General features: G+C 47.6%; 1 protein-coding gene across 1 annotated transcript; it reads left to right on the plus strand.

The window, feature by feature from the left end:
* The first annotated feature begins 3,598 nt into the window (after positions 1 to 3,598).
* Positions 3,599 to 23,394, plus strand: LOC127567795 (ras-related protein Rab-32-like). The gene is made up of 3 exons (XM_052010856.1): positions 3,599 to 3,854; positions 11,560 to 11,840; positions 17,820 to 23,394. The coding sequence occupies exons 1-3, from the start codon at positions 3,635 to 3,637 to the stop codon at positions 17,970 to 17,972; spliced, it is 654 nt and encodes a 217-aa protein (XP_051866816.1). The 5' UTR covers positions 3,599 to 3,634; the 3' UTR covers positions 17,973 to 23,394.
* Positions 23,395 to 25,327: the final 1,933 nt, after the last annotated feature.

The following is a 25,327-nucleotide window of genomic DNA, read 5'->3' on the forward strand; positions in this document are numbered from 1 at the left end:
GGCTGTGAACATGTGTCGACTTGAGGCTTGTGAACCAGTATTCAAAATCCATCCTACCTACCCTGTACTTTGGTACCGTCTCCCAAAGACCCAAACAGACAGAGCAGGAAAGAAGAGGCTTCATCCAAACAACCTGTCTGATAAGGACCACTTCTTCACCACCTGCCATTACACGTCCTCTCCCACCAGACACCTGCTCACTCCTCCGCACCCACTTTCACCTCCCCTCCCAGGTCTACATTCATGGTAAACAGCAGAAACAGTATGTAACAGACAGAAGTAAGCAATCCCACAACCAGCACATCACAAAGTACTGCAGCTTCACCAAATCTAAATGCGAATGGTAGCAAACAATCAAATGGCTAACAGGAATATCCCTCCCTCCTCAACCACGAGTCCTAAAAATAAGGCTGAAGCATTCACAACCAAGTACAGGCAAAGGATCGTGCATTTTAGCTTCCTTGGAGATCCCCACCAAATGTGGACCAAATGAAGTGAAAATGACTGCCCTTGACATCAAGGTAGTGCTTGACCTAGCCAATGGGCAAAAGGAGGAAAATGCTCCACTGCTCAATAAAACTTGCACAAAGGAAAATAGTTCTGGTTGTTAGACATTAATCATCCCTGGGAACTCCTGTACATCAGTACAGAGGAGTTCCCAGGCCCAACCATCTTCAGATGTTTCATAAGTGACGTTCCTTCTATCATACGGTCAGAAAAGGAGATGTTTGCCAATGATTGTGCAATGCTTGGCTGCATTCGCAACTCCTCAGCAAATAAAACCCCTTAACCCCATTCCCCAACACCCCATCTAAGCCCATTCCACACCACCCCTCCCCCATTTAGCACCACTTCTCCCATTCCCCACCTCCCCATCACATTCCACCCCCATACCCCCCTCCCCACTCCCTGCCCCCATTCCCTCACTTCCTGTTCACCCGGCCCCCCCCATTCACCCCACTCCCCCTCACCCCATGCCCCCTCCCTCACTCCCATCCCCAATCCCCCTCACTCCCATCCCCAATCCCCCTCACTCATCTGCCCCTATTCCCTTCTACTCCCCATTCCCCCTCCCTCACTCCTCATTCTCCCATCCCCCACCCCATTCCCCCCTCACTGCCCCTCATTCCCTTCCCCCACCTCCCCATTCCCCACCTCCCCTATTCCCCTTCCCCATTCTCCCTCTTTCCACCACCCCATCTCATTCCCCATCCCTCACTTATTCCTCCACTCCTACCTCATTACCTGCCCCCATTCCCCCATCTTCCCTGTTCACTCTGCCCCCATTCACCCCCACTCCCCCTTATTCCCACCATTCCCCCTCCACCCCTTTCCCCCTCCCCACCCACTATTCCCCCTTGCCCCATTCCACCATCCCCCATTACCCTGTCCCCACCTCATTACCCCCTCCCCATTCCCCCTCATTTATTCCCCCTCCCCACTCCCATTTCCCCTCTCCCACCTCATTCCCTGCCCCCATCCCCCCACCTCCCCTGTTCATCCGGCCTCCAATTCACCCCTGCTCCCCATGCCCCCTCCCTCACTCCCACTCCCCCTCACTCAACTGCCCCCATTCCCCCTCCCCAATCCCCCTCCGCTCCACCATTCCCCCTCACACATTCCCCCATCCCCCACCCCATTTCCCCACATTCCCTGCGCCCATTCCCCCAACCCTATTCATCCTGCCCCCATTCACCCCCGCTCCCCCTTCCCACCCCATTCCCCCTGCCTCACCTCCCCCATTACCCCCTCATTCCCCTTCTCCATTCCCCCTTTCCCCTCACCCTCATTCCCCTATCCACATTATCCCATCCCCATTACTCCCTCCCCATTCCACCCTCATCCCCCCTCCCTCATTCCCCCTCCTCCTCCCCATCCCCATTCCCCCTCCTCCCCCTCCCCATATCCCCTTCCCTCTCTTCCCCCTCCTTCCCCCTCTTCCCCCTCCTTCCCCTCCCCATTCCCCCTCCTCCATTCTCCCTCTTTCCCCCTCCCCATTCCCCCACCTTCCCCCTCCCCATTCCCCCTTCCACCTCTTTCCCCCTCCCCTCCCCATTCCCCCCTTTCTCTTCCCCCCTCTTTCCCCCTTTCTCTTCCCCCCTCTCCCTTCCCCCTCCTTGCCCCTCCTACTCCCTCCTCCTCCTCCTATCCCCCCTTCCTACCCCCTCCCCATTTCCCTCTTTCCCCTCCTTCCTCCATTTCCCCCTCCCCATCCACCCTCCTTCCCCCTCCTCCATTTCCCCCTCCCCCTCCCCCCTCCTCCCTCCTCCATTTCCCCCTCCCCCTCCCCCCTCTTTCCCCCTCCCCCTCTTTCCCCCTCCCCATTCCCCTCCCCCTCCTTCCCCCTCCCCATTCCCCTCCCCCCTTTCCCCCTCCCCCTCCCCCCCTCTTTCCCCCTCCCCCTCCCCCCTCTTTCCCCTCCCCATTCCCCTCCCCCTCCCCACTCCCCTCCCCCCTCTTTCCCCCTCCCCCCTCTTTCCCCCTCCCCCTCCCCCCTCTTTCCCCTCCCCATTCCCCTCCCCCTCCCCATTCCCCTCCCCCCTCTTTCCCCCTCCCCCCTCTTTCCCCCTCCCCCTTCCCCTCCCCCTCCTTCCCCCTCCCCATTCCCCTCCCCTCCCCCTCCCCATTCCCCTCCCCTCCCCCTCCCCCTCTTTCCCCCTCCCCCTCCCCCTCTTTCCCCCTCCCCATTCCCCTCCCCCTCCCCCCTCTTTCCCCTCCCCCTCCCCCCTCTTTCCCCTCCCCCTCCCCCCTCTTTCCCCATCCCTTCCCCTACCCCCTTCCCCCTCTTTCCCCCTCCCCATTCCCCCTCTTTCCCCCTCCCCCTCCCCCTTCCCCCACCATTCCCCCTTCCCCTCCCCCACTTCCCCCTTCCCCTCCCCTCCCCCACTTCCCCCTTCCCCACCCCCCCTTCCCCCTTCCCCACCATTCCCCCTTCCCGTCCCCTTCTCCCCCCAACATTCCCCCTTCCCTTCCCCTCCCCCCTCCCCCTACCATTCCCCTCCCCCCTCCCCCTACCATTCCCCCTCCCCATTCCCCACATTCCCCCTCCCCCACATTCCCCTTCCCCCATTTCCCCCTATCCCCAACATTCTCCCCTCCCCCCAACATTCCCCCTTCCCTTTCCCCCTCCCCCTCATTCCCCCTTCCCCTTCCCCCCATTCCCCCTTCCCCCCTCCCCCCTCCCCCCATTCCCCCCTCCCCCCATTCCCCCTTCCCCTTCCCCCCATTCCCCCTTCCCCCCATTCCCCCTTCCCCCCATTCCCCCTCCCCCTCATTCCCCCTTCCCCTTTCCCTTTCCCCTCCCCCCTTCCCCTTCCCATCCCCCTCCACCCTCTTTCCCCATCCCCCTTCCTTCACTCCCCCTCCTACCCCATTCCCCTCCTGTTCCCCAGCCCCCATTCTCCCCTCCAACTCCTGTCCCCATTTCCTAACTCCCCGTATTCACCCCATTCCCCCTCTCCTCCTTCAATCTGCCCCGTCCCACACCGACTCTAACTGCTGACTGTCACCCTGTTGCCCAGCCTCGGCTCCTAGTGCATGCCTGTCCTGGGAGGAGGAGGTTCTGAGCCGGGGCGGAGCTGGGCGACGAGGCGGAAGCGGCGGGGCTCGGTGGCTGGCGACGGGGCTCGGGCGGATGGCGGGCACCAGGAGCAGCAGCATGGTCAGCACCGAGCATCTGTTCAAGGTGCTGGTGATCGGGGAGCTGGGCGTGGGCAAGACCAGCCTCATCAAGCGCTACATCCACCAGCTCTTCTCGCAGAACTACCGCGCCACCATCGGCGTAGACTTCGCCCTGAAGGTCTTGCACTGGAATTCGAGCACTCTGATCCGCCTCCAGCTCTGGGACATCGCAGGTAGGGGGTAGAGAGTGGAGAGTGCGGGGGGCGGGTGCATGAGTGCTCGAGGAGGGGGGCAGTGAGGGAGTGAGTTTGAGGGAGAGGGGAGGGGGAGGAGAGGGGAGGGGGAGGAGGGGAGGGGGAGGAGAGGGGGAGAGGGGGAGGGGAGAGGGAGAGGGGAGGGGGGGGAGGGGGAGAGGGGGAGGGGGGGAGGGGGAGAGGGGGGGAGAGGGGAGGGGGAGAGGGGGGGGAGGAGGGGAGGGGGAGAGGGGGGGAGGAGGGGAGGGGGAGAGGGGGGGAGGGGGGGGGGGAGGGGGGGGGGGAGGGGGGGGGGGAGAGGGGGGGGAGGGGGGGGGGAGGGGGGGGGAAGGGGGGGAGAGGGGGGGAGGGGGGGGGGAGAGGGGGGGGGGGGGGAGGAGAGGGGGGGGGGGGGAGGTGAGAGGGGGGGGGGGGGGGGGGGGGGGGGAGAAGGGGGGAGGGTGTGGGAGGGAGAGGGGGGGAGGGGGGAGGGGGGGAAGGGGGAGGAGGGGAGGGGGGAGGGGGGTAGTGGAGGGGGAGGAGGGGGGGGGGAGGGGGGGAGGGGAGGGGGAGGAGGGGAGGGGAGGGGGGGAGGGCAGGGGGGAGAGGGGAGGGGGGAGGGGGGGGGGAGGGCAGGGGGGAGAGGGGGGAGGGGGGGAGGGCAGGGGGGAGAGGGGAGGGGGGGAGAGGGGGAGGGGGAGGGCAGGGGGGAGAGGGGAGGGGGGAGGGGGGGGAGGGGAGGAGGGGAGGGGGAGGAGGGGGGGGGGAGGGGGAGAGGGAGAGGGGGGGAGGGGGAGGGGGGGAGGGGAGAGGAAGAGGAGGGGAGGGGGAGAGGGGAGGGGGGGAGGGGAAGGGGAGGGGGGGAGGGGAGGGGGAGAGGAGGGAGGGGGGAGGGGGAGAGGGGAGGGGGAGAGGGGAGGGGGGAGAGGAGGGGGAGGGGGAGGAGGGGGAGGGGGGGGAGGGGGGAGAGGAGGGGGAAGGGAGGGGAGGGGAGTAGAGGGGAGGAAGGGGGAGGGGGGAGAGGAAGGGGGAGGGGGAGGGGAGGGAAGGGGGAGGGGGAAGGGGGGGGAGGGGGAAGGGGGGAGGGAAGGGGGAGGGGGGGAGGGGAAGGGGGGAGGGAAGGGGGAAGGGGGGGAGGGAAGGGGGAGGGGGAAGGGGGGGAGGGAGGGGAAGGGAGGGAGGGAGGGGAGGGGGAGGGAAGGGGGGAGGGGAGGGAGAGGGGGGGAGGAGGAGGGGGGGGGGAGGGGAGTAGAGGGGAGGAAGGGGGAGGGGAGTAGAGGGGAGGAAGGGGGGGGGGAGGGGAGTAGAGGGGAGGAAGGGGGAGGGGGGAGGGAGGGGGGGGGGAGGGGAGGGGGGAGGAGGGGGAGAGGGGAGGAGGGGGAGAGGGAGGGAGGGGGGAGGGGAGAGGGGGAGAGGGGAGGGAGGGGGGAGGGGAGAGGGGGGAGGGGAGAGGGGGAGAGGGGAGGGAGGGGGAGGGGAGGGGGGGGGGAGGGAGAGGGGAGAGGGGAGGGGGGGAGAGGGGGAGGGGGGGGAGGGGAGGGGGGAGGGGAGACGAGGGGGAGGGGAGGGGAGGGGGGAGACGAGTGGGGGAGGGGAGGGGGAGGGAGGGGGGAGACGAGGGGGGGAGAGGAGGGGGAGGGAGAGGAGGGGGGGGAGGGGGGAGAGGGGGAGGGGGGGAGAGGAGGGGGAGGGGGGGAGGGGGAGGGAGGGGGAGGGGAGTGGAGGAGGAGGGGGGAGGGAGGTGGAAGGGAGTGGAGGAGGAGGGGAGGGAGTGGAGGAGGAGGGGAGGGACTGGAGGGGCAGAGGGTGAGGGGGAAGCAAAGAGTGAAGGGGAGGCAGCGAAGGATAAAGTGGGAGGTGTATATCGAGGGAGGTGGAGGGAGGGCCACAGGAGGGTGCTGGTGAATGGGGGTGTTAAAGGGCTAAAGTGAATGGGGGGGGTGAGGGAGAGGAGGGGGAGGAGGGAGTGGGAGGCATACATAGAGAAGTGAAGGGTGGGCCACAGGAGGGGAAGGGGAGGGTGGGAACCGTACAGGAGGGGAGAGGCACAGGGGTCAAGAGGGAAGAATGGTCTCAGAGGTCAGGACAAGCAGCAGAGGTGGAAAAGTAGGGGCGAGGGCAAGGGTGCTGAAAGGGAGATGGTTGAGCAAGGGAAGGGGTGTGGAGGAGAGAGATTGTGAGGGGCAGGGAGGGAGGGCGGTGCAGCAATTGAAGGAGGGGCAGTAGAGGCACAAGGGGAAAGCAGGGAAGGGGTAGGAAGGGAGAGGGATGTGGAGAAACATGGATGAGGGGCAGGGAGGGATGGAGGGAGAGGGGCGTGGTGGATGGAGGAGAGGAACATGAGAAAGAAGTTGGGAGAAGGGCATGGAGGTGGGAGAAGGGAATGGGGAGGGCAGGGGATGGGAGAGAGTGGGTGGAGGGAAAAGTTGGAAGAGAAAGGAGAGCAGAGAACATTGCATATTCTTGTGCCCACAATACATTCAGTGTTTGTGTCTGTAAAGGAGTTCGTGAAACCAGTGGGGAAATGGTTCATCTTGAAGACGTTGGGATGGTGCAGAGCCATTGGTGTGATGCATGAGCTGTGCCCTCCCCTTTCCCACTGAGACAGGAACAGCCTGGCACATGGGCTGCAGCTCCTGCTTTATCTCTGCAGCCAGCTGAAAGGCCAGAGTCTGCCCCTGCCAATCTGAGCTCTGCTTTCCCACTGATGTATCACCAGCTATTGGCACTCCCTAACCTTTGGGTGTTGTGATGGGTGTGGCTGCATGTGAGGTCAGGCGAAGTAAGACCCTATCTGCAGCTATGTGAATAACCGGTTATTCTGTTTTGCTGCAGTACTTGAGAGATAAATTTTTGTTCTTTGCCCATGATCTTTTGTGCAGCCAGAAGATTTGTTAATCCAAGTCACAGTTAAGAATTCACCATGTTTGTGAGTGAGGGGTAGGAATGACAGTTTTCCTTCCCTAAAGAATATTGGTAAACCAGTTGAGTTTTTTTTACAGGTATTTAATGCCTTCATACCAGCTTTCTATTTCTAGGTTTCCTTCAGTTCAGGAAAAATATCACTTTATTCCAGTGTGGTTTATGTATGTGACTTCTGATCTGGGGCATTATAGCTGACTGTAATATCCAAAAAAAAAGCCACTAAGTACCAAGTTTTCAATTGCTGTGTAACACCCATAAAACTGGTGGGTATTGTTCTGCCACTGCATAACATAGGCACAGTACAGGTGGGGAACAGTTAGTGAAGTTTAATACCAATCTCCCACTCTCTTTCATCTGCACCACAATTTCCACTCTCTCCCATATTCCGCAGCCACCAACTCCATCCCTCTCCCTGTTCATGACCTTGATACTCCTTTTGGCCCTGGCCCCATTTTCTGTGCATCACCAAAAATTCCTACTTCCATTTAGCAATTAAAGCCTGTCTCCACCTCTGCTTTGACTCATCTATTCCTTTGTTGTCCATAGGGTCAGCTTTCTGATACTCCCCAGCACAGCTCTCCAACTTACAGATTTCGTAAATTTGAACTCATCTAAACCACTGCTACCCATCCAATCATCAGCCCCTATCTTCACTGACCTGCACTGGCTCCTAGTTCTATGAAGCCTCCTTTCTATCTCGTGTCCTCCAAACCTCTATGCTCCTATAATTCCGACCCCCCCACCCCGCACAACATTAGCTTTTTTTGGCATGAAAGCAGAGGATGCTGGAATCACTCAGCAGATCAGACAGATCTTTAGCTCTGTCTTTCCCTTTGAAGTTTTGGGTCAATGAATAGAACTGGGAAAAATTTTTTCATTCTCTCCTTCCCATCCCCACTTTCTCTACTTCATAAAACTTCTTTTTAATCTTTAACTTTTTCTGACTCTGATGAAAGATCTTTGTTATGAAATCTGAGTTCTTTTTTCCATCTCTATAGATGCTCCTAAACCTGCTAAGTATTTCAAGCATTTTCTGTTTTATTTTATTCCATCACTATTACAACTGGTGATATTTGATTACTAAAGATCTGTCATAATGTCTGTTGTAATGGTGGATACTGGTCTGTCACCATAAAACTTGGTACAGACTCAGGGTTATGAATGTACCACTGTAAAACATTAAGATGCAGGTCTAACAGGAGTTATTGTCCTGAGGTATAATGATGTATTGCGTACAAGTCAGTCGATGTTACTGCATTGAACTACAGCTCTGTCACTGTCCAACTGTACACTAGGATCTGTCTCTTCATAGCTTTAGTTCAATAGTCTATGTACCTGCATAAAACTGGTAATGTGGGAACATTAAAAGAGTTGGACATTAAGCCGTTTGAGCCTGTTTCATGATTAAATAATGTATGCATTGATATTGTGCAGTATTTGAGTTTCGAGTCAAGTTTATTGTCTTGTGCACAAGTACGGTGAGGTACAGGTACAATGAAAAACTTGCTTGCAGCAGCATCACAGGCACATAGGTACACGCAACACACAGGATATAAATTATGCAAGACAGTGAAGAGAGAGAAAAAAAGTGTGCAAAACAAGACATCAGTGCAAAACAAAAAGACAATCAGAGATGAGTCCATGGTAGTGCAAGGGTAATCCATAGTGTTCCATTGCGGAAGTAGGATTAGGGTTGTGCTGGTCATTGTGCTGATGGTTAATCCTTCAATACTAGCCAACATTAAGCATCAAGACCAGAAATGCATATTGTGGTCCAGTCTTCAGGTACATATCTTGTGGACTTAGGGAAATGAAATAATGCATATAGCAAAGAGAATGACGAGAGTAAAAGAGAATAATTGGCATTAAGTTATTGGTGGGAGTGTGATTTGAAGGAAAATTACAGAAATGTTATCATGATTCAAGGGTCCATGGGTAGATAATTGCAGTACTTGAAAGGTAAAGAGAGACCCAGTTGCACAGCGAGTAGAGCTGCTGTGTCAGCACCAGAGACACAGGTTCAGTCCTGACATCGGATGCTGTCTGTGTGGAGTTTGCACATTCTCTCTGCAATCAAATGTGTTTCCTCCAGGTACTCCGGTTTCTTCCCGCATCCCAAAAACGTGTGGATTAGTAGTTTAATTGGCCACCGTAAGTTGCTGCTAGTGTGTGCATGAGTGGTAGAATCTGGGGGGAAGGGGGGACTTCATGAAAATATGAGATGAGTTTTAAAAAATGGGATTAATGTAGGATTAGTGCAAATGGGTGGTTGATGGTTGGCACGGACTTGGTGGGCAAAAGGCCTTGATTCCATGCTGTATCCACTGTGATTCTATGGCACTAATTGGAAAGTTGAGGCTTGCCCAAATATTAACTCTGAAAGAAATGGTAAGAAAAGAAAATTAGGGTGGAGGCCAAAAAGCAAGAAATTCCTAAATTACCTTCTCAGTGATAGTGCAACATATAAAAAGGCCTTGTGAATCGGCAAAATTGAGGGTAAGGAAATGGGGAAGTCTGTTTGCATGGGGGGGGGGGGAAGCATCAGGGAGGAAATGAAGTCAGGAGAAACAGCAAGAAGAATTGAAACGAATGTTGAGGTCACCAAGGATTAGAAGTCATCTGGGCCTACAGAAGGTCAGCAGAGAAAAAGACGTTGAGGAATTTGGTGCAATGTTTGAGGACAGTAAATGAGAGGGGTGAGATGCTCAAAAGTGAAGTTGCCATAGATATAGGGAGATAGATTGAGGCATCTTGTAGAGGTACCATCAACAAGGCAGTTTGAGTGGGATGAGTGGCAGAAGGTCAGGAATGCACAAGGGGAAAAGTGTCATGGCACTTCATTTAGGACCAAAATATGAACATGATCAACAGTAACAAGTTGAGAGATGGCAAGTCCTCGATAACAGATCAACATACATTCTGTGCTAAAATGTGGTGACGGAAGGTGATAGCCAATCCAATTATAATGCCCAAAGTGTCTGAGCTGGGAACAGTGAGTCTGCCATGAAGGAGCTTGGTCAAAGTGGGAAAGCAGGGTGGGGAAAACTGGTCCAAAATAGAATGGGACAAGTAGAACAACGAACAAAATGTTGGAGCTACTCAGCGGATCTGGCAGCATCTGTGGAGGGAAACAGACAGTTGACATTTCAGGTCGACACCCTTCATCAGGACAATTGGAATTGTGTTGAGTTCCTTGATGGATCTTTCTTAGGATGTCAAAAAAGACGCAGAGAAGGTGTAGGGTAATCCAGGAGAAGGCTAAGGGTGGGATACCTACAGGAGAATAAGAAAGGTGAACATTGAAGAAATTGGGTTTGGCAGGTAATAGAAAAACACGATGGCAAGGATCAACGAGAGAAATGAAGAATGAAAGTGGCAGTAAAGGATTTGGGCTTCTTTGCATCCAATGGACACAGGAAATGCCAAGTTGCATTGGTGTGTTTGAATGCAGAATCAATAAAGGTTTGCTATGAATAGCAGGGAGAGTTGAGCAGAAACCGACTTTAAACTTAATTTCCTTTCCATGCACTAAGATCTAAAAGTTGACCTAAGTCATGGATTCCACTGATGAATTGATGTCAAAGTACTGAGACAGGTAGATGGATGTTGCTGGTTAATCAAATATTACTGTAACCAAACACCATTGCTTGAGCTGTCAAATAGTGAGTCAGAACTGATTTAAGGAGAAGCACTTTGATAGTTTCCTTCATTATCCCATGAATCCAGTAGATAAGGTGATAGAAAATATTGATTAAATTCACAAGCTGCTCTTGCTTGTAGATCAAGGGATGTAATTTCATCTTAGTAAGATGAGGCTCCTGGGCAATCAGATAAAGAGACGGCCTGAGAACGCAGAGCAGAAAATAAGCCAGTCTTCTTACGAATTTCAAAAGCTACACAGTGTCATGTGCTGAGCGTTCAAAAGTGGAATCTGACCTGAGCTGCAAGGCACAGGTTATTCATGGCGTACATTTCAACCACTGCATTGTAAGAAGCAGAGACAAATAGTTGACGGATTTGAGGAAAAACTGGAGCAATACCTAGTTATCTTTAACACCCAACAATTCCTCAGCATTGTAAGATCCCAGCCCCCCTTCAAATGCAACATAAATATTACCAAAAGATATGATGAACAGCCCTGGTGTTAGGAAAAATATGGAGTATCTACTGCCATGGCCACCATGTGGAATGGAATCTAATGTTCTTAAATCCTTCAATTAATAGTTGACCATTATACATAAAGGATTATTTTGCTTATGTTTATCACACTGCATAGCACTCCAGTCACTGAATTCCTTGCACTGGCATTTCCCATAGATAATAGGCAGATACCTTGAGCAGAAAATAAGCCAGTCTTCTTACGAATTTCAAAAGCTAGACTGTTGACTTTGAAAAGTTTGCTGTTCCAAAACACAAGGAAGCCCTAGGCCACCAACGTGTCCAGCACACACATGGACCCTTAACAGTTCAAGAAGGCGGCCAACACCACCTTGGCACCAATATGTGCCAGCATCAGTATTATCTCTATCAAAGAACTTTGGCACAACTGTATTTAAGGGAAAGCTAAGTTATTACATCATGGGGGAATAGAGAGATTGGGATGATAGGCCTGATTGAATTAAGGTGGAGAATGCTTGTGTGCAGCATAAGATAATAAAAGCAAGTAGTTGTACTGAGTAGTTTTTATAGTTTTTATGTAGATTTTATATTAATTAAAAGATTAATCAATCTGTTATTTGTGTAGTTTATTACATCAATGTTTCTTTTTTGGCTGCAATAGGTCAAGAACGATTCGGCAACATGACAAGGGTTTATTACAAAGAAGCAGTTGGAGCTATTGTAGTCTTTGATGTGTCCCGGCGTTCAACGTTTGACGCAGTTCTGAAATGGAAAAACGACTTGGACAAAAATGTGAAGCTGCCCAATGGGGAGCCAATCCCTTCCGTGCTCTTAGCAAACAAGTGCGATCAGCAGTGGGATGGTTTGGAGAACGATCCAGCAACAATGGACCGCTACTGCAAGGATAATGGCTTTGTAACTTGGTTTCAGACTTCGGCAAAGGTGAGTGACAATAAGTCGCCTGTCTGGGACACTGTAGCAAGATAATCCTGTATCTGCCTGACATCACTAGACTATTGCTTACTGGTTCAGTGTCAGGTTGGGCTGAGTGGACTCAGAGGGTTGACTCTCTTGTTCTGAGGAAGTGTAGAACTATTGAAAAGGCTGTCTGTTGGATTAGATGTTAAACCAAAAGTCTGAGTGGTACTTGATCAGCCAAGAATAGGGGCATTTTCCTGGTATCCATGCTAACATTTATCCCTCAGTTAAGAAGAAAACTTGATGATCTACTTCATTGGTGTGGGACCTGGCTGTGTGCAAACTGGCAGCCACATTATAATGGTGTCTCCATATAAAAAGTATTTCATTAGCAATAGAATGCCTTAGAACATCCTGAGGTCATGAAATGCGCTGTGTAAATGCAAATCTGCTTACTCTCGGTGTTGTCATCACTGAAGTTACCACAGAAGAAAGATCTCTTCTAATGGGCAATTGGTTTATCATTGTCACATGTACCAAGATACAGTGGAAAAACTTTGTTTTGCATATCATCCATACAGCTCATTTCAAAACATAAGTACGTCAAGGTAGAACAAAGGGAAAAGCAATAATAGAATGGAGAATACAGTGTTACACTTACAGTGAAAGTGCAGTGCAGGTAGACAGTAAGGTGCAAGGGCCATGGTTGATTGTGAGATCAAGAGTTCATCCTTATCGTACAAGAGGTCTGTTCAAGAGTCTTATAACGGCAGGAAAGAAGCTGTCCTTGAGCCTGGTGGTGTGTGTATTCAAGCTTTTGTATCTTCTGCCCAGTGGGAGGAGGGAGCAGACAGAATGACCGGGGTGGGTGGGGTCTTTGATTATGCTGGCTGCTTCCCTGAGGCAGTGGGAAGTGTAGACAGAGTCCATGGAGGGGAATCTGGTTTTCGTGATGGACCTAGCTGTGTCCACATCTCTGCAGTTTTTGCGGTCTTGGGCAGACCAGTTGCCATACCAAGCTGTGATGCATTCGGATAAGATGCTTTCTATGGTGCATCTATAAAAATTGGTGAGAGTCAACGGGGACATGCCAATTTTCCTTCGCCTTTTGAGGAAGTAGAGGTGCTGGTGTGCTTTCTTGGCCATAGCATCTATGTGGTTGGACCAGGACAAGCTATTGGTGATATTTACACCTAGGAACTTGAAGTTCTCAACCATCTCCACCTCAGCCCCATTAATGTTGCAAAGTGCTTCTTTAAGCAATCTGACCTTTCTCCACTGTTGTCTCTCTACTGCTCATGTGCCTGCACTCTCCCTTGCCAAAACTCTGTCCCTGTACTTTTCCTCCACTTGTCTTTGCATGGTCCCACTGACTGCAACCCTTACCCCCCCCCCCACCGACCTCCCCTCTCCACTCCTTCCCCTTCTCCCCTCCTTCCCCCTCCCCTCCTTCCCCTCCCCCTCCTTCCGTCCCTACAAGCCTCTTTTGTTTTGACCTCTTTACCTCTGTTCCACCTATCCGTGTCCCATTTACAAGCACTTCAGACTCTGGCTCCAGCCATAAGCCTACCCATATTTCTAACTCTTGGTATTGTGGACCCCAACCCCAGTCCACAGTCCAGACCTTGGCCCCGGCTGCACTATGACCACACACCCACCCTCACTATGGACCCTTGACTTGCATTCTGGATTAATGAGTGAGCCAAATGCTCACATGCACCAGTCTACATTGGTGGATTGGCAGTAGAGAGGGTCAGCACCTTTAAATTCCTGGGCATTAACATATTAGATGACCTGTCCTGGGTCGAATAGATGCAATCACAAGGAAGGCGTGCCAGTGTCTTTACTTTCTTGGAAGTTTAAGGAAGTTTGGCATGTCACTGAACACTCAAACAAACTTCTACGGATGTAACCTGATTAGTTGGATCATGGTCTGGTACAGCAATTCGAATGTGTAGGAACGTAAGAAGCTTCAGAGGGTAGTGGACTCAGCCCAATTCATCACTGGCACATCCCTCCCCACCATTGGTAGTATCTACACGAGACACTGCCTCAAAAAGGCAACATCTATCATTAAAGATCCCCACCATCCGGCCCATGCCATCTTGTCGCAGCTGCCATCAGACAGGAGGTACGAAAGCCTGAAGTCCCACACCACCAGGTTCAAGAACAGCTACTTCCTTTCAACCATTTGGTTCTTGAACCAACCAGGACAACCCTAATCACTAACCATGTATAGCAACAATATGACCACTTTGCACTCCAGTGGACATTTTTTTTGTTCTAATTATGTTCTTTCTTGTATAATCTTGAATAATTTATGTTGTTAATTTAAGGTTCTCTTGTGAACGTTATGTATCTGATGCTATGTGCCTGTGATGCTGCTGCAAGTAAGTTTTTCTTTGCACCTGTGCATAACTTGTACATATGACAATGAACTCGACTTTGACTTTGAGATGCTGAACAGGCACCAGATTAAAGGAGCAGAAAACAAGCTGTTGGAGGAACTCTGCAGGGCAGGCAGCATCTATGGAGGGAAATGGACAGTCGACAGGTTCCCTCATGGATGCTGCCTGACCCAATGAGTTCTTCCAATGTCTTGTTGTTTTGTTCCAGATTCCAGCATCTGCAACCTCTTGTGTCACCAGTTTAAAGGAGTTTAACTATATTTCTGAAACCACATTGGAGCCACAATTACATCACACCTTCAGAGCTGCAACAAAACAAATGTAAACCACTCACAAAGCAAAAGTGTGAGGGGACAGACACTCAACTATTGTTACAGGAGGTGTGATCTGGACTGTTTACACTCAGTCCTCATTATCTGCTGATTTGCTGTATAACAAATGTATCTGTATACATGTGCACATTAAGGAGCCAATCACTGTGTTTACTTTCCAAACCACTTGTGTCAAGTGGCTTCCTGCTGTGTACAGTCTTGGTTTACAGGGCTGCAACTTGTGATTTCAAAATCAGTCACTGCTTTTGTCAATAAGTTCAACAGAAGTAGTTTTTTTTAGATATCATTTCCTTTTAGGTATTTAAACATGTTCATTATTAAAATATGCTTATTAAGTTGAAATGCTTTTAGAATATGCTTTTAGGGCATATTTATGTTCATTTGGGAGTTATATTGGATACATAGGAGGGGACCTTAGTGGTATCCACATTTCTTGTTATCCGTGGGAAGTCTGTGCTCCTACCCATCCTGGATAACGAGACTTGGTGTACTGGGAGTTAATTATTTGGGGTGAGGAGAGATTTATAGAAGTGACTGCATCCTGAGCATTTTGTGTGGGGAAGAGGTTTGGAAGGGTGGATGGGAATGGAACTAGAAGTGGGGAGAAATTTGACAAGTAATGGAAAGTGTGGACAAACTGGTGATGTTACAAGATGAGGGGAATGCTGATAATTCAGAAGAATAATGCTGAAAGCTGTACAGCAAGATTGGGAAGGAAAGGAATGGGATAAAGGTGTCTAGGAGAGCCAGCAATAGCTGTGTCAGTATCATATTGGAGTATCCCTCTGTACGCTCGGCAAGTTTGACGCAGTAAAAATGGGCAAAACTAGACCTAGTTATCTAAACCTAACTATGTTTGGAATATGTGAACAATGTTTCAGGCACTGGGATTGGCATTGATAAGGTTAAATAAAAAGGGTGCATGGAAAGGGGAAGTGGCCTTCTTTAGAGGAGTTTCACAACTTGGTCCTAAAAAATGTGAAAGTTACCAGAAGAGAACTGGAGATCAACAGCTGCTGCTTCTTCCAACCTGTGGTAGGGTTTTCAATAAATCTCTGAGGTTTGGAGACTTGCAGTGGGTATTGAGGTGAATGGTTGTGGACTGACACCAATCAGTTCAATCAAAGTCGCAGGCGAATGACCCTCACCCCTGCAAGCCTGTTCCACAAATCAGTCAGATCATGATCTTTCAATAGATCATCCCCATTTGCCCAGCTTTGCTGTACTTCTGTTGCTAACATTACATGTTGGGTGCAGTCTTCATTTTACTTGATTCACCACATTCACTTCCTACTTTTAAGGCAGAAATTTCATGGCTCAAGACCCACTCCTGAAGCCTGAGCACAAAAATTCAGGCTGATACTTCAACATGCAGTTCTGGAGGTACCATCTTTTAGAAGAGATGTTAAACTAAGGTCCTGTCCACCCTCTTGAGTGAATCCCACACCACTCTTTTGAAGAGAAAGTATCCCTTTTTCAGAGCCAATATTTATCCTTCAATCAACATATTGAAAATGTAATATAGTCATATCACTTTGTAATTTTTGTGAACTTTCTATGTGTAGATCAACTTCCTCATAAGAGAGGGTGGTTCCAAACTCCCACTGCCTTTGATATATAAAGCTTGCTTCCTGATTTCACCCTGAATAGCCCAGCTGATGATACAAGGTTTGCTCTGCCTTGTGTATTTTCTCATTGGAGATTTTGTTTTTCCATATCCACCTTATCACCTCGATTAGATTGGCTCCCAGTCTCTAAACTCAAAGGAAAGACCAGCTAGGTTTATTCCTAGCAATGTAATCCTCTTAAGTTCCAATATCATGCTTATCGCCTCAAACTGAGTAAGCTCAGAAAAGCTCAGCCACCTTCCCAGAGGGTTTCTTCTTTCCGCATTTGTAGGCATTGGCAATGACATAAGGAGGACCTCGTTTCATTGATGTAAGCAGAGAAAATGCAGATTAATTATATCAGGTGGTGCTGCTGAAAGTAGCATTTAAAGAATCATTGCATCTTTCACTGTCTCTGATCAGCTCAGAACACTGCAGTTAGTGAAGTCTTTGAAGTGTAATCAATGTTAATTTAGAAATGTGGCAATAGATTTATGCATATCCTGCTCCAATGTGACAATGATCACATAATGTTTTTGAAATATTGATTGAAGAATTAATACTGGCTCTGATACTGGGATAGTGCCCTTCTGTGGAGTACCATAGGATCTGCCCAAGAGGGTACACCAAGTCCTTAGTTTAATATCTCTGCTGAAAGATAACTTATCCTACAGTGCAGTACAAAGGGAATGTTGAAACGTCAGCCTGGGTTTTTGTGGTCAGGCCTCTGAAAGAACTCTTAAGCCAACAAGTTGAAGTTGTTAGATGTTGGTGAGGCCACACTTGGAATATTGTGTTGTTTTGGTAACCCTGCTATGGGAAAGTTGCCATTACGGGGAGATTTACGAGGATGTTGCTGGGACTTGAGGGAATGAGTTATAGACATAGGTTGAGCAGGTTGGGATTTTCTTCATTGGGAGCATAGGAGAATGAGGGGTGATCTTATAGTGATGTATAAAATCATGAGGGGCATAGATAAGGTGAAAGCGCACAGTCTTTTTACCAGGGTTGGTGAATCAAGAACTAGAGGGCATAAGTTTAAGGTGAGAGGGGAAAGATTTCATATGAACCTGAGGGGCAACTTTTTCACCCAGAGGGTGATCAGTATATGAAATGAGCTGCCACAGGAAGTGGTTGAGGCAGGTGCATTAACAATGTTTAAAAGGTAATTGGATAGGAAAGGTTTAAAGGGATATGAGCCAAATGCGGGCAAATGTGACTCACTTAGGTTGGGCCGAAGGATCTGTTTCCATGCTGTATGATTCTGACTCTAAGTTCTGACTTGAAGGAGATTAGAAGAATGAATTGTATCAAGAAAGCAGCAAGCTTCTGAATCACAATGTTCAGTGGCTTGGACCTTCGTTTCTGAGTCAAAGAATGAGTTCTCCAGGCCAATGTTTATTCCACAATGAACTTCACTTCAAAAAATTGAAGTGCGTATTTTCGGAATGCTGCTTGTGGGAATTTGCTGCATGCATATTGGCTTCAGCATTTCCTGTATCTAATTGACTGGAAAGGACTTTAGACACGTTTGAATATCCTGAGTGCATAAATTGTTATGTACTTTCAAGGTTTTTCAATTATGTTGCATTCCCTTGCACAGATGCTTTTTCCAATGCATTAATTTTTAATAAAATGCTTTTCTGATGTTTGCAGGACAACATAAATGTTGATGAAGCCATGCAATTTTTGGTGGGGAATATTCTGGCCATCGATTGCATCCATCTATCAGAGGACAACAATGCAGATGATAAAATTAAATTATCAGAGTTTACTGAGGAGCCTGAGAACAAATCACAGTGCTGCTAACGCACCATGTCCATCTCCCAGCAATGTCTTACTATACATTCGGGAAGCCACAATATCTGGATGATCTTTTCTACACAACAATGAAGTGGATGATTGTTAAACAAAACTAACATGTTGTCAGCACAACTATTTCAGCTAACAACTATTTAAACTGAATTTTTTACCCTAATTTTAATTAAAAGTGGAATGATGGAATGGTAAGAGCAATACTGCACTTCTTTTCTGTTTCATATTTTGTATTAGTCTTTTGGAAATAACTTTTAAAATGTGTTTTTTTTTGTCAGTTTTTCAAACAGGAACTATTTGGTGCACATTGTCTAATGTTATCTCAGTATTTTGGGTCTTAGGTGCCTGTTTCTGACCAATAGCAATATTGGAGTTAAATTCATTGAAGGGTTTTAAGTTGTGGCACAGCTATTATGTCAGCCTGTGAAATGTGTTGTAAACCTGGTGAGATACTTCAAATACCTGTCACTACAGCAAGTTCACATCCTCATGGCTTTATGGGTTTGTGAATTCCCAAAATTCTAGGCTGCAGCAGGTTGTACCTGTTAATTTGAATCTTGTAGTCAACAGAAAGAGGTAGGGATTTACAGATATCCAAATCCACAGGTATAGTTCCACAAACTCGCCCTCTCAAGCACAACGATGCTCTCCTTCCATGTTCTTACTCATGCCTGTCACTGACCTGGGTTTAACCCATCTGCTTCTGAAGCCCTCACCTTGTGATTGTTATTTCCAGTCTTGACTGGGGAAGAAGGTGGCTGATTGCTCCAGTGCTTATAACCTTGGTAAACTCAACTGAAATGACCTCAACTGAAACTAACCTAACCTGCACCATTTCCTAGTCCCCCATTTTGCATCCAGTCCACTGATATTTGATCTTAAAATTTTAATCCTTGTGTCCAAATCCCTTGGCGGACTCCATCTCTCTGTTTCTTAAGTCCTAAAATCCAGCATTCTCCCAGTTCTAGTCTCTTGGTGACCTCTGGCATCTACCACTTCCTTCACCCAGCTGCCTGGGCCCTGAGCACTGGAAGTCTCTCCTTAAACATTATCCTCTCCCAAAAACCTGCCTCAAAGGTTATCTCTGTGCACTTCATGTCTTTTTTCCTCCTTGTATATTTTGGGACTCTCAGAGAGAGTTTATTTCTTCCAAGGTCAGAGGGAGGAAGGTGACAGTCTGACCTAAGCTTGTGAAGAATTCTGACTTTGGGATATTGAAGGAGAAAGCATAAAGTCATACAGCATGGAAACAGTCCCTTCAGCCCACTATCCACCCTGACCATAAAACACCCATTTACACCAATCCCACGTTAATCCCATTCTCCCAACAATCCCGTTAGCTCCCCATGGATTCTATCCCTCACCTACATACTCGGGGCACTTTACAGTTGCTAATTAACCTACCAACCCACATGTCTTTAGGATGTGGGTGGAAACTGGGGCACCAAGGGGCAACCCACGTGGTCACAGGGAGAACATGCAAACTCTACATAGACAGCACTGGAAATCAAGATTGAACCCAGTTCGCTGGAGCTGTAAGGTAGCAGCCCTGTTTGCTAGGCCGTCCAGTGGCAGAATGGAGAAAGGGGCTAACAACAAATCTCATAGCACATTTCCAGTGCCTTTCCTGAACTATAGCCTTTGAGAGAGCATTGAACCTCGTGTACGAGGGGTAAATCTAATGCTAACCATGTGCTATATTGCCAGCACATGACAACTCCCTGCATAGGATTTCTCTACCAGCAGTTTACATGGGTCAGAATTTTTAAAAAAAAACACACAGTGCTTTGGATATGATTACTTATTTTGTTTCAGCACAGTGCCTTGGGCTTCCTGGATTGTACATTTTGTACTGCTAAAGAACGGGGAAATATCATAAAAGTCACTTGGAATAATTTGGGTGGTGTGAATGTTTGCATTATTCTGGTCATATTTGCCAAAGGTACAGTTTCTGTAAAATGTTATCCATAGATTGCAGATTTGAAGTACCTACCAGTTCTTATAAGCATGGATCTGTTCTTGAGTTTTAAGATAAGATATCTTTATTAGTCACATGTACATCGAAACACACAGTGAAATGCATCTTTTTGCGTAAAGTGTTCTGGGGGCAGCCCATAAGTGTCGCCATGCTTCCGGCGCCAATATAACATGCCCAAAACTTCCTAATCTGTACCTCTTTGGAATGTGGGAGGAAACCAGAGCACCCAGAGGAAACCCATGCAGACACAGGGAGAACGTACAAACTCCTTGGCTCCAGGCTGATGATTGTTGACATCATTCAAAGATGCGCAGTGGGAATGGGAGGCACAGGTTCCACACCCATGCTGAGGAATCTCGTTCTCTCCACCACCTTCCCCAACGCCTTCACAGCATGTTTTGTCTTGTTGCCCAACTTGCATCCTCCTTGAATCACCTGCAGTTTCCTCAGTCTATGCTACAGTCTCCATATCAGAGCAGCTGCTGGTGTCCTGTCCATTTGCTCTTGCTAACCCATATTATAAGCAACTTCACCCTGCTATTTGACTCCGAGTTGAGCTTCTGAGCACTTATCCTCTCCACCGCAAACACTAGCTGATTTCACCTCCATAACATCAATCATCTGCCCATCACAGCAAATTGGTTCCATTCATCCAACCTATCAAGACTCTTGGCCATTATCAAATACTTTAATTAGATCTACTGTGCTTCTATTCAAGAGCATACAAACCTGCCTTATAATTTAAACCTTTCTGTCCAGGAATAATTGGGGTAAATTTATGCTGTGGCCTCAATAGGGTCAAAATATCCTCCTCAATGTACAGCACCCAGAATGAAATACATTATTCCAGATGAGGCCTAACCAAAGCTCTGTAAAGATGCAACATAATTTCCACCCTTCTATGTTCCAGCACACTTGAGATTAAGGCCAGCATTCTATTAGCCTTTTTAAAATTATTTTTGGTGCCTGCTAGTTTTGAATCATTTTTGGACTCTGAAATGTCCCTGTTCATCGACAAGATCTTATTTTTTGGAAAGTATTCTGATCTATCTTCAGTTCAAAGCACTTGACCTCGCACTTTGAGCTCCATTCAGCACTAGCAATGTCCATTTGCAGCTTCATGAGCCCAGCAGCCCAGCACACAATTTATTGTATCACCTATTTTAATATCATCAGCAAAATTAAATGCAAGGCTTTCAGTTGTTTCATCCAAGTAATGAAGAATATACCGAGAAGTTCCAATGCAGCTCCTGGCAGGCACCTATAGCCAATCCTTTCAGATTGTGTGTACACCCAATGTGTCTACTTTCTGTCTCCGACTTTCTAATCAACTTCCTTTGTCGGGCAAATGTTGATTCTTTTTTTGTGCACTCATTTTCACAACAGTGGTTCATGTAGAACCTTATTAACTGTCTTCTGGAGGTCCATATAAATCACATCCACAAGTTTTCCCTACCCCGTATTTCTCAGAAATTAAAGTTGGGTCATTTGATGTGAATTGTGATTGTAAATCCATTCTGGCTCTTCATGATTCCTGGAAACTATGAAGTCATTCTGTCCTGAACAGATTCCAGTAACTTCCCCAAAACTTATGTTTATGCTAAAAAGTATTTAGTTTTATTTCCATTGCTCTTAAAAGAAGCCTCGGGCAGGTTTCACTGGTGATCCCTACCATCTAGAAGGATAAAAGGAGCAGGGGCATGGGCACCCCAATACTGCAATCTCCCCAGCAAATCACCCACCATTCTGACTTGCAAATATATCACATGGTGAAAATATTGGAAATCTCCTTCTGACAACATTGTGGGGCAACTGTCAATAACTTTGGTTTTCCAAGCACCATTCTCTACCTGATTATTTGTTATTGCACGAATTGGCTGCTGCCCTACCAACATTAAAATACTGAATACATTTCAAAAGTAATTAATCAGCTGCACAGCAATTTAGAATGAACTGAAAAATGCTATGTAAATACAGGCCTTTTTTCCTTCATTCACACAGTCACTTTCCTCATAACTCTACCGAGGAGTCAGCCAGAATTATGTGTTTGATCCTGGAAAGAGACTAACTTTAGTTTCTCTTCCCTCTAGCCCGAACTCTGTTCCCACTTCAAGAATACCTGTACACGTGATCTAGTTTCCCTTTAATACCACGTGAGATTGACGATTGTATTTAAAAAATCTTACATTTCTCATAAGCTTCCTATCCACAAATCTTGCCCTGTGTTTCAAATTTAACATAAAACATTGTCACTATTTAAAAGGGAAACTGTTGTCCACAATTATGATGAAGATACATATTCCAAGCTTTAGGGTGGCAAAATTCTGTCAGCTAGTCTGTTTTTCCTGTCATGGTTTATTGACCCAAATGGGAGCACTCAGTTTTCTGTTTTTGTTTTTGAAGATGTTGAGTATTTTAAAAAAACTTCTCATGATTGGAATGCATCTGCAGCAATGTCATCTGAAAATGTGGCCTCACCTTCCACACTTACAGAGATGACACCCAACTCTACCTCAACACCACCTATCTTGATCCTCCACTTCTCTAAGTTGCCCAGTTGTTGTTCTTTCATTCATTACTGGGTGAACAGTAATTTCTTCTGATTAGCTATAAAAACAATAAATAGCCACTGACAATCCTTTTAGATTGCTAAATACTGTGAAGGTTAAAGTAACCATCTTTGGTCGTTGTCAGAAACTCCATTTTGTAACCTTCACGTTTTACCCTTCTCCCTGACAAAAACTATCGAGAAGGCTCACAGTCTTTGTGTCACAATTAACCTTAAGGTGAGCTTCAGACCACAATTTTATGCTATCAGTCTACTTCCACCTTTATAACACTGCTGGACTCCACCTCCACCTTAACTCATCTGCTGTTGAAATGCTCAGTCACACTTTTTTTATATGCCTATTCCAGTTCACTCCTATCCTGTCTCCCTTGTTCTGCTGCTCATGAACTAATTAACAGGAACTCATATTCATTCATCACTCCTGGGTTTGCAGACTTGCATTGATTCCGAGTTAGCAAACAGTTTGGTATTAAAATCCTAATCTCTCCATGGTCCTGCCCCTTCCTAAATCTGTAGTCTGCCCGGCCCTTTAACTCTTCAAGATATCTGTTCCCTAATTCCAGGCTTTGCTCGTCCACAAATTTTATTACTTCACCATTGGTGGCCATGCCTTCAGCTACCAAAGTACCAATCTCTAGAACTTCCACCCTAAACATCTATTCCTCATGTCTCTTCTCTCTCAGCACTCTCCCTTAAACCTGTCTCTTTGTCCAAGCCTTTGGTCATCTGCCCTAATGCGGATCTCTTAATTCACTCCTATGAAGTGCCTTGGGATATTTTTCTGCATTAAATGTAATATAATGGAAATTGAAGCTGTTGTAATACCCCCCTGGTGTCTCGTTTAATAACATTAAATTTTTATCACCCAGTCTTTGGCTTGTCTGACATTCTTTAACTTTGACCATGTTTATCTTACAGAAGCTGGAATCAGAGCTGTGCATTTTGAGAATGTACAATTTCTATTGCTGAATTTTGTAACATATTTTCATTATTTGTTAGGCTGAGGCAGAAAGTTAAGTTCCCTTATTCACAATGAAATTGAAAGTTATTGTTTGAAACAATAACTTACAAATTTGAGATTAAAATCTCTGATGTATTTCATTTTGAATATTGGTAGCCAAGTTCATTTAATGCACATGGGAACGTCACTACCAACAGCTTCCCACCCCAGTCACACACTATTGTGATGGCAATATATTAACTTTCCTTCATTGTGGTGGGTCAAAATTGAGGAACTTACTAACATTTCTATTAACTTTATTATAAAATAAACTAATTATATTTTTTGGAATGTGGGTAAAATCAGCATTTAATGGCCATCACTAATTGCAAAGGTGGTGGTGACCTGCTACCTTGAACTACTGCAGTCCCTATGGTGAAGGAACTTCCACAGTGCTGTTGGTTTGTGAGTTTCAGGATTTGGACCCAGCAACGATGAAGGAAGTGATATATTTCCTTGTCAGGTGTGCAACTTGGAAGGGGACCTCAGATCATAGTATTCCTATGTACCTGCTGCCCTTGGTGCAAAACGTCATGGATTTGGGAGGTGGTGTGGGAGTAGTCTAAATGAGTAACTATAGTGTGTTTTGTAGGCAGTACACAATGCAGCCACAATATGCCAGGGTGGAGGGCATGAATGTGTAGGGTGGTAGATGGGGTGTCAATCAAGCAGGCTGTTTTCTTCTGGATTATGTCAAGAATGCTAATGGACCTGGACTCAATCAGGCAAGTGGAGAGTATTCCATCATGTGTGATTTGTGCCTTGTAAATAGTGAAAAGGCATTTGGGTTGTCGGGGGGTGAGTCATTTGCTAATTAGGCATCACTTTGCTCATGACTGAGAGTAGACTGATTGACGCAAATTAGCTCAATGGGATATGTCTTGGAGAATAGGATATCCCCGGACAATATTTTGCTTTGTCTTGTAGATGCCAGTATTATAATTATGTTTGTATCAGTTTTGCTGAAAATGTTGCTAGTTCTGAAGCTCAAATTGTAAGCACTGTAGCCAGGAATGTAAACAGTAAATGCTGGAAATACTAAGCAGGTCAGGCAGCATTTGTGCAGAGAAAAAACAGGTTTCATGTCAGTGAGCTCTCATGTTCATACAATTTCTAAATTTAATTAGCAGCTTCAAACACAGAAATCATTCATAATTATCTTTAACAATATACTCAACCTTTCAATTCAGGAAATGAGATACTGTACCTTGTCAACAAAACATATACAACAGAAAAAAGACAACAGCAATCACATTTGAGTGGAGGGAAAAAGGAGAAAAGGGAGCTTTGTGGGGATTTAGCCATGTTGGGGACAGAGCCAAAAGGTGTTCAGATCCCACCCTGTAGGCTTCCACCCTTTCACAGGGATCCTAAAATATTCCACAATATTATAGCTCTCACAAATTTTGATATTTCCCTGCATCCCCAACCCTCAAATTTGAATATCCTATCTGACAGGATCCCTGAGTTTATTTGTTGGGGCTCTTTGCAACTTTATAAAAACACTGGTTCAGCTGCACTTGGAGTGTGATGTTGCAGTTCTGGTGACCACACGACAGGAAGGACGTTGCGCTGGAGAAAGTGCAGAGGAGATTCACCTGAATGTTGACTGGATTGGAGGACTTTAGTTATGGGGAGAGATTGGAGAAGCTGGGCTTGTTTTCCGTGGAGCAAAGGAGGCTGAGTGGTGACTTGATAAAAAGTACAATCAGAACTTTCAAGATGCATTTGAAGAGACACTTAAATAGAGGCGTAGATGGGGCAGACAGTTAAGATCTTTTTTCCCATGGTAGGGGTATCAA

The sequence above is a fragment of the Pristis pectinata genome, chromosome 3 (assembly GCF_009764475.1).
Source record: "Pristis pectinata isolate sPriPec2 chromosome 3, sPriPec2.1.pri, whole genome shotgun sequence".
Classification (NCBI taxonomy): Eukaryota; Metazoa; Chordata; class Chondrichthyes; order Rhinopristiformes; family Pristidae; genus Pristis; species Pristis pectinata.

Excerpts from the sequence above, each read along its gene's own strand:
- LOC127567795 (XM_052010856.1), top strand. The coding sequence starts at position 3,635 with ATGGCGGGCACCAGGAGCAGCAGCATGGTCAGCACCGAGCATCTGTTC. Across the intron at positions 3,855-11,559 it reads CCAGCTCTGGGACATCGCAG|GTCAAGAACGATTCGGCAAC; the intron begins GTAGGGGGTAGA and ends TGGCTGCAATAG. Across the intron at positions 11,841-17,819 it reads GGTTTCAGACTTCGGCAAAG|GACAACATAAATGTTGATGA; the intron begins GTGAGTGACAAT and ends TGATGTTTGCAG.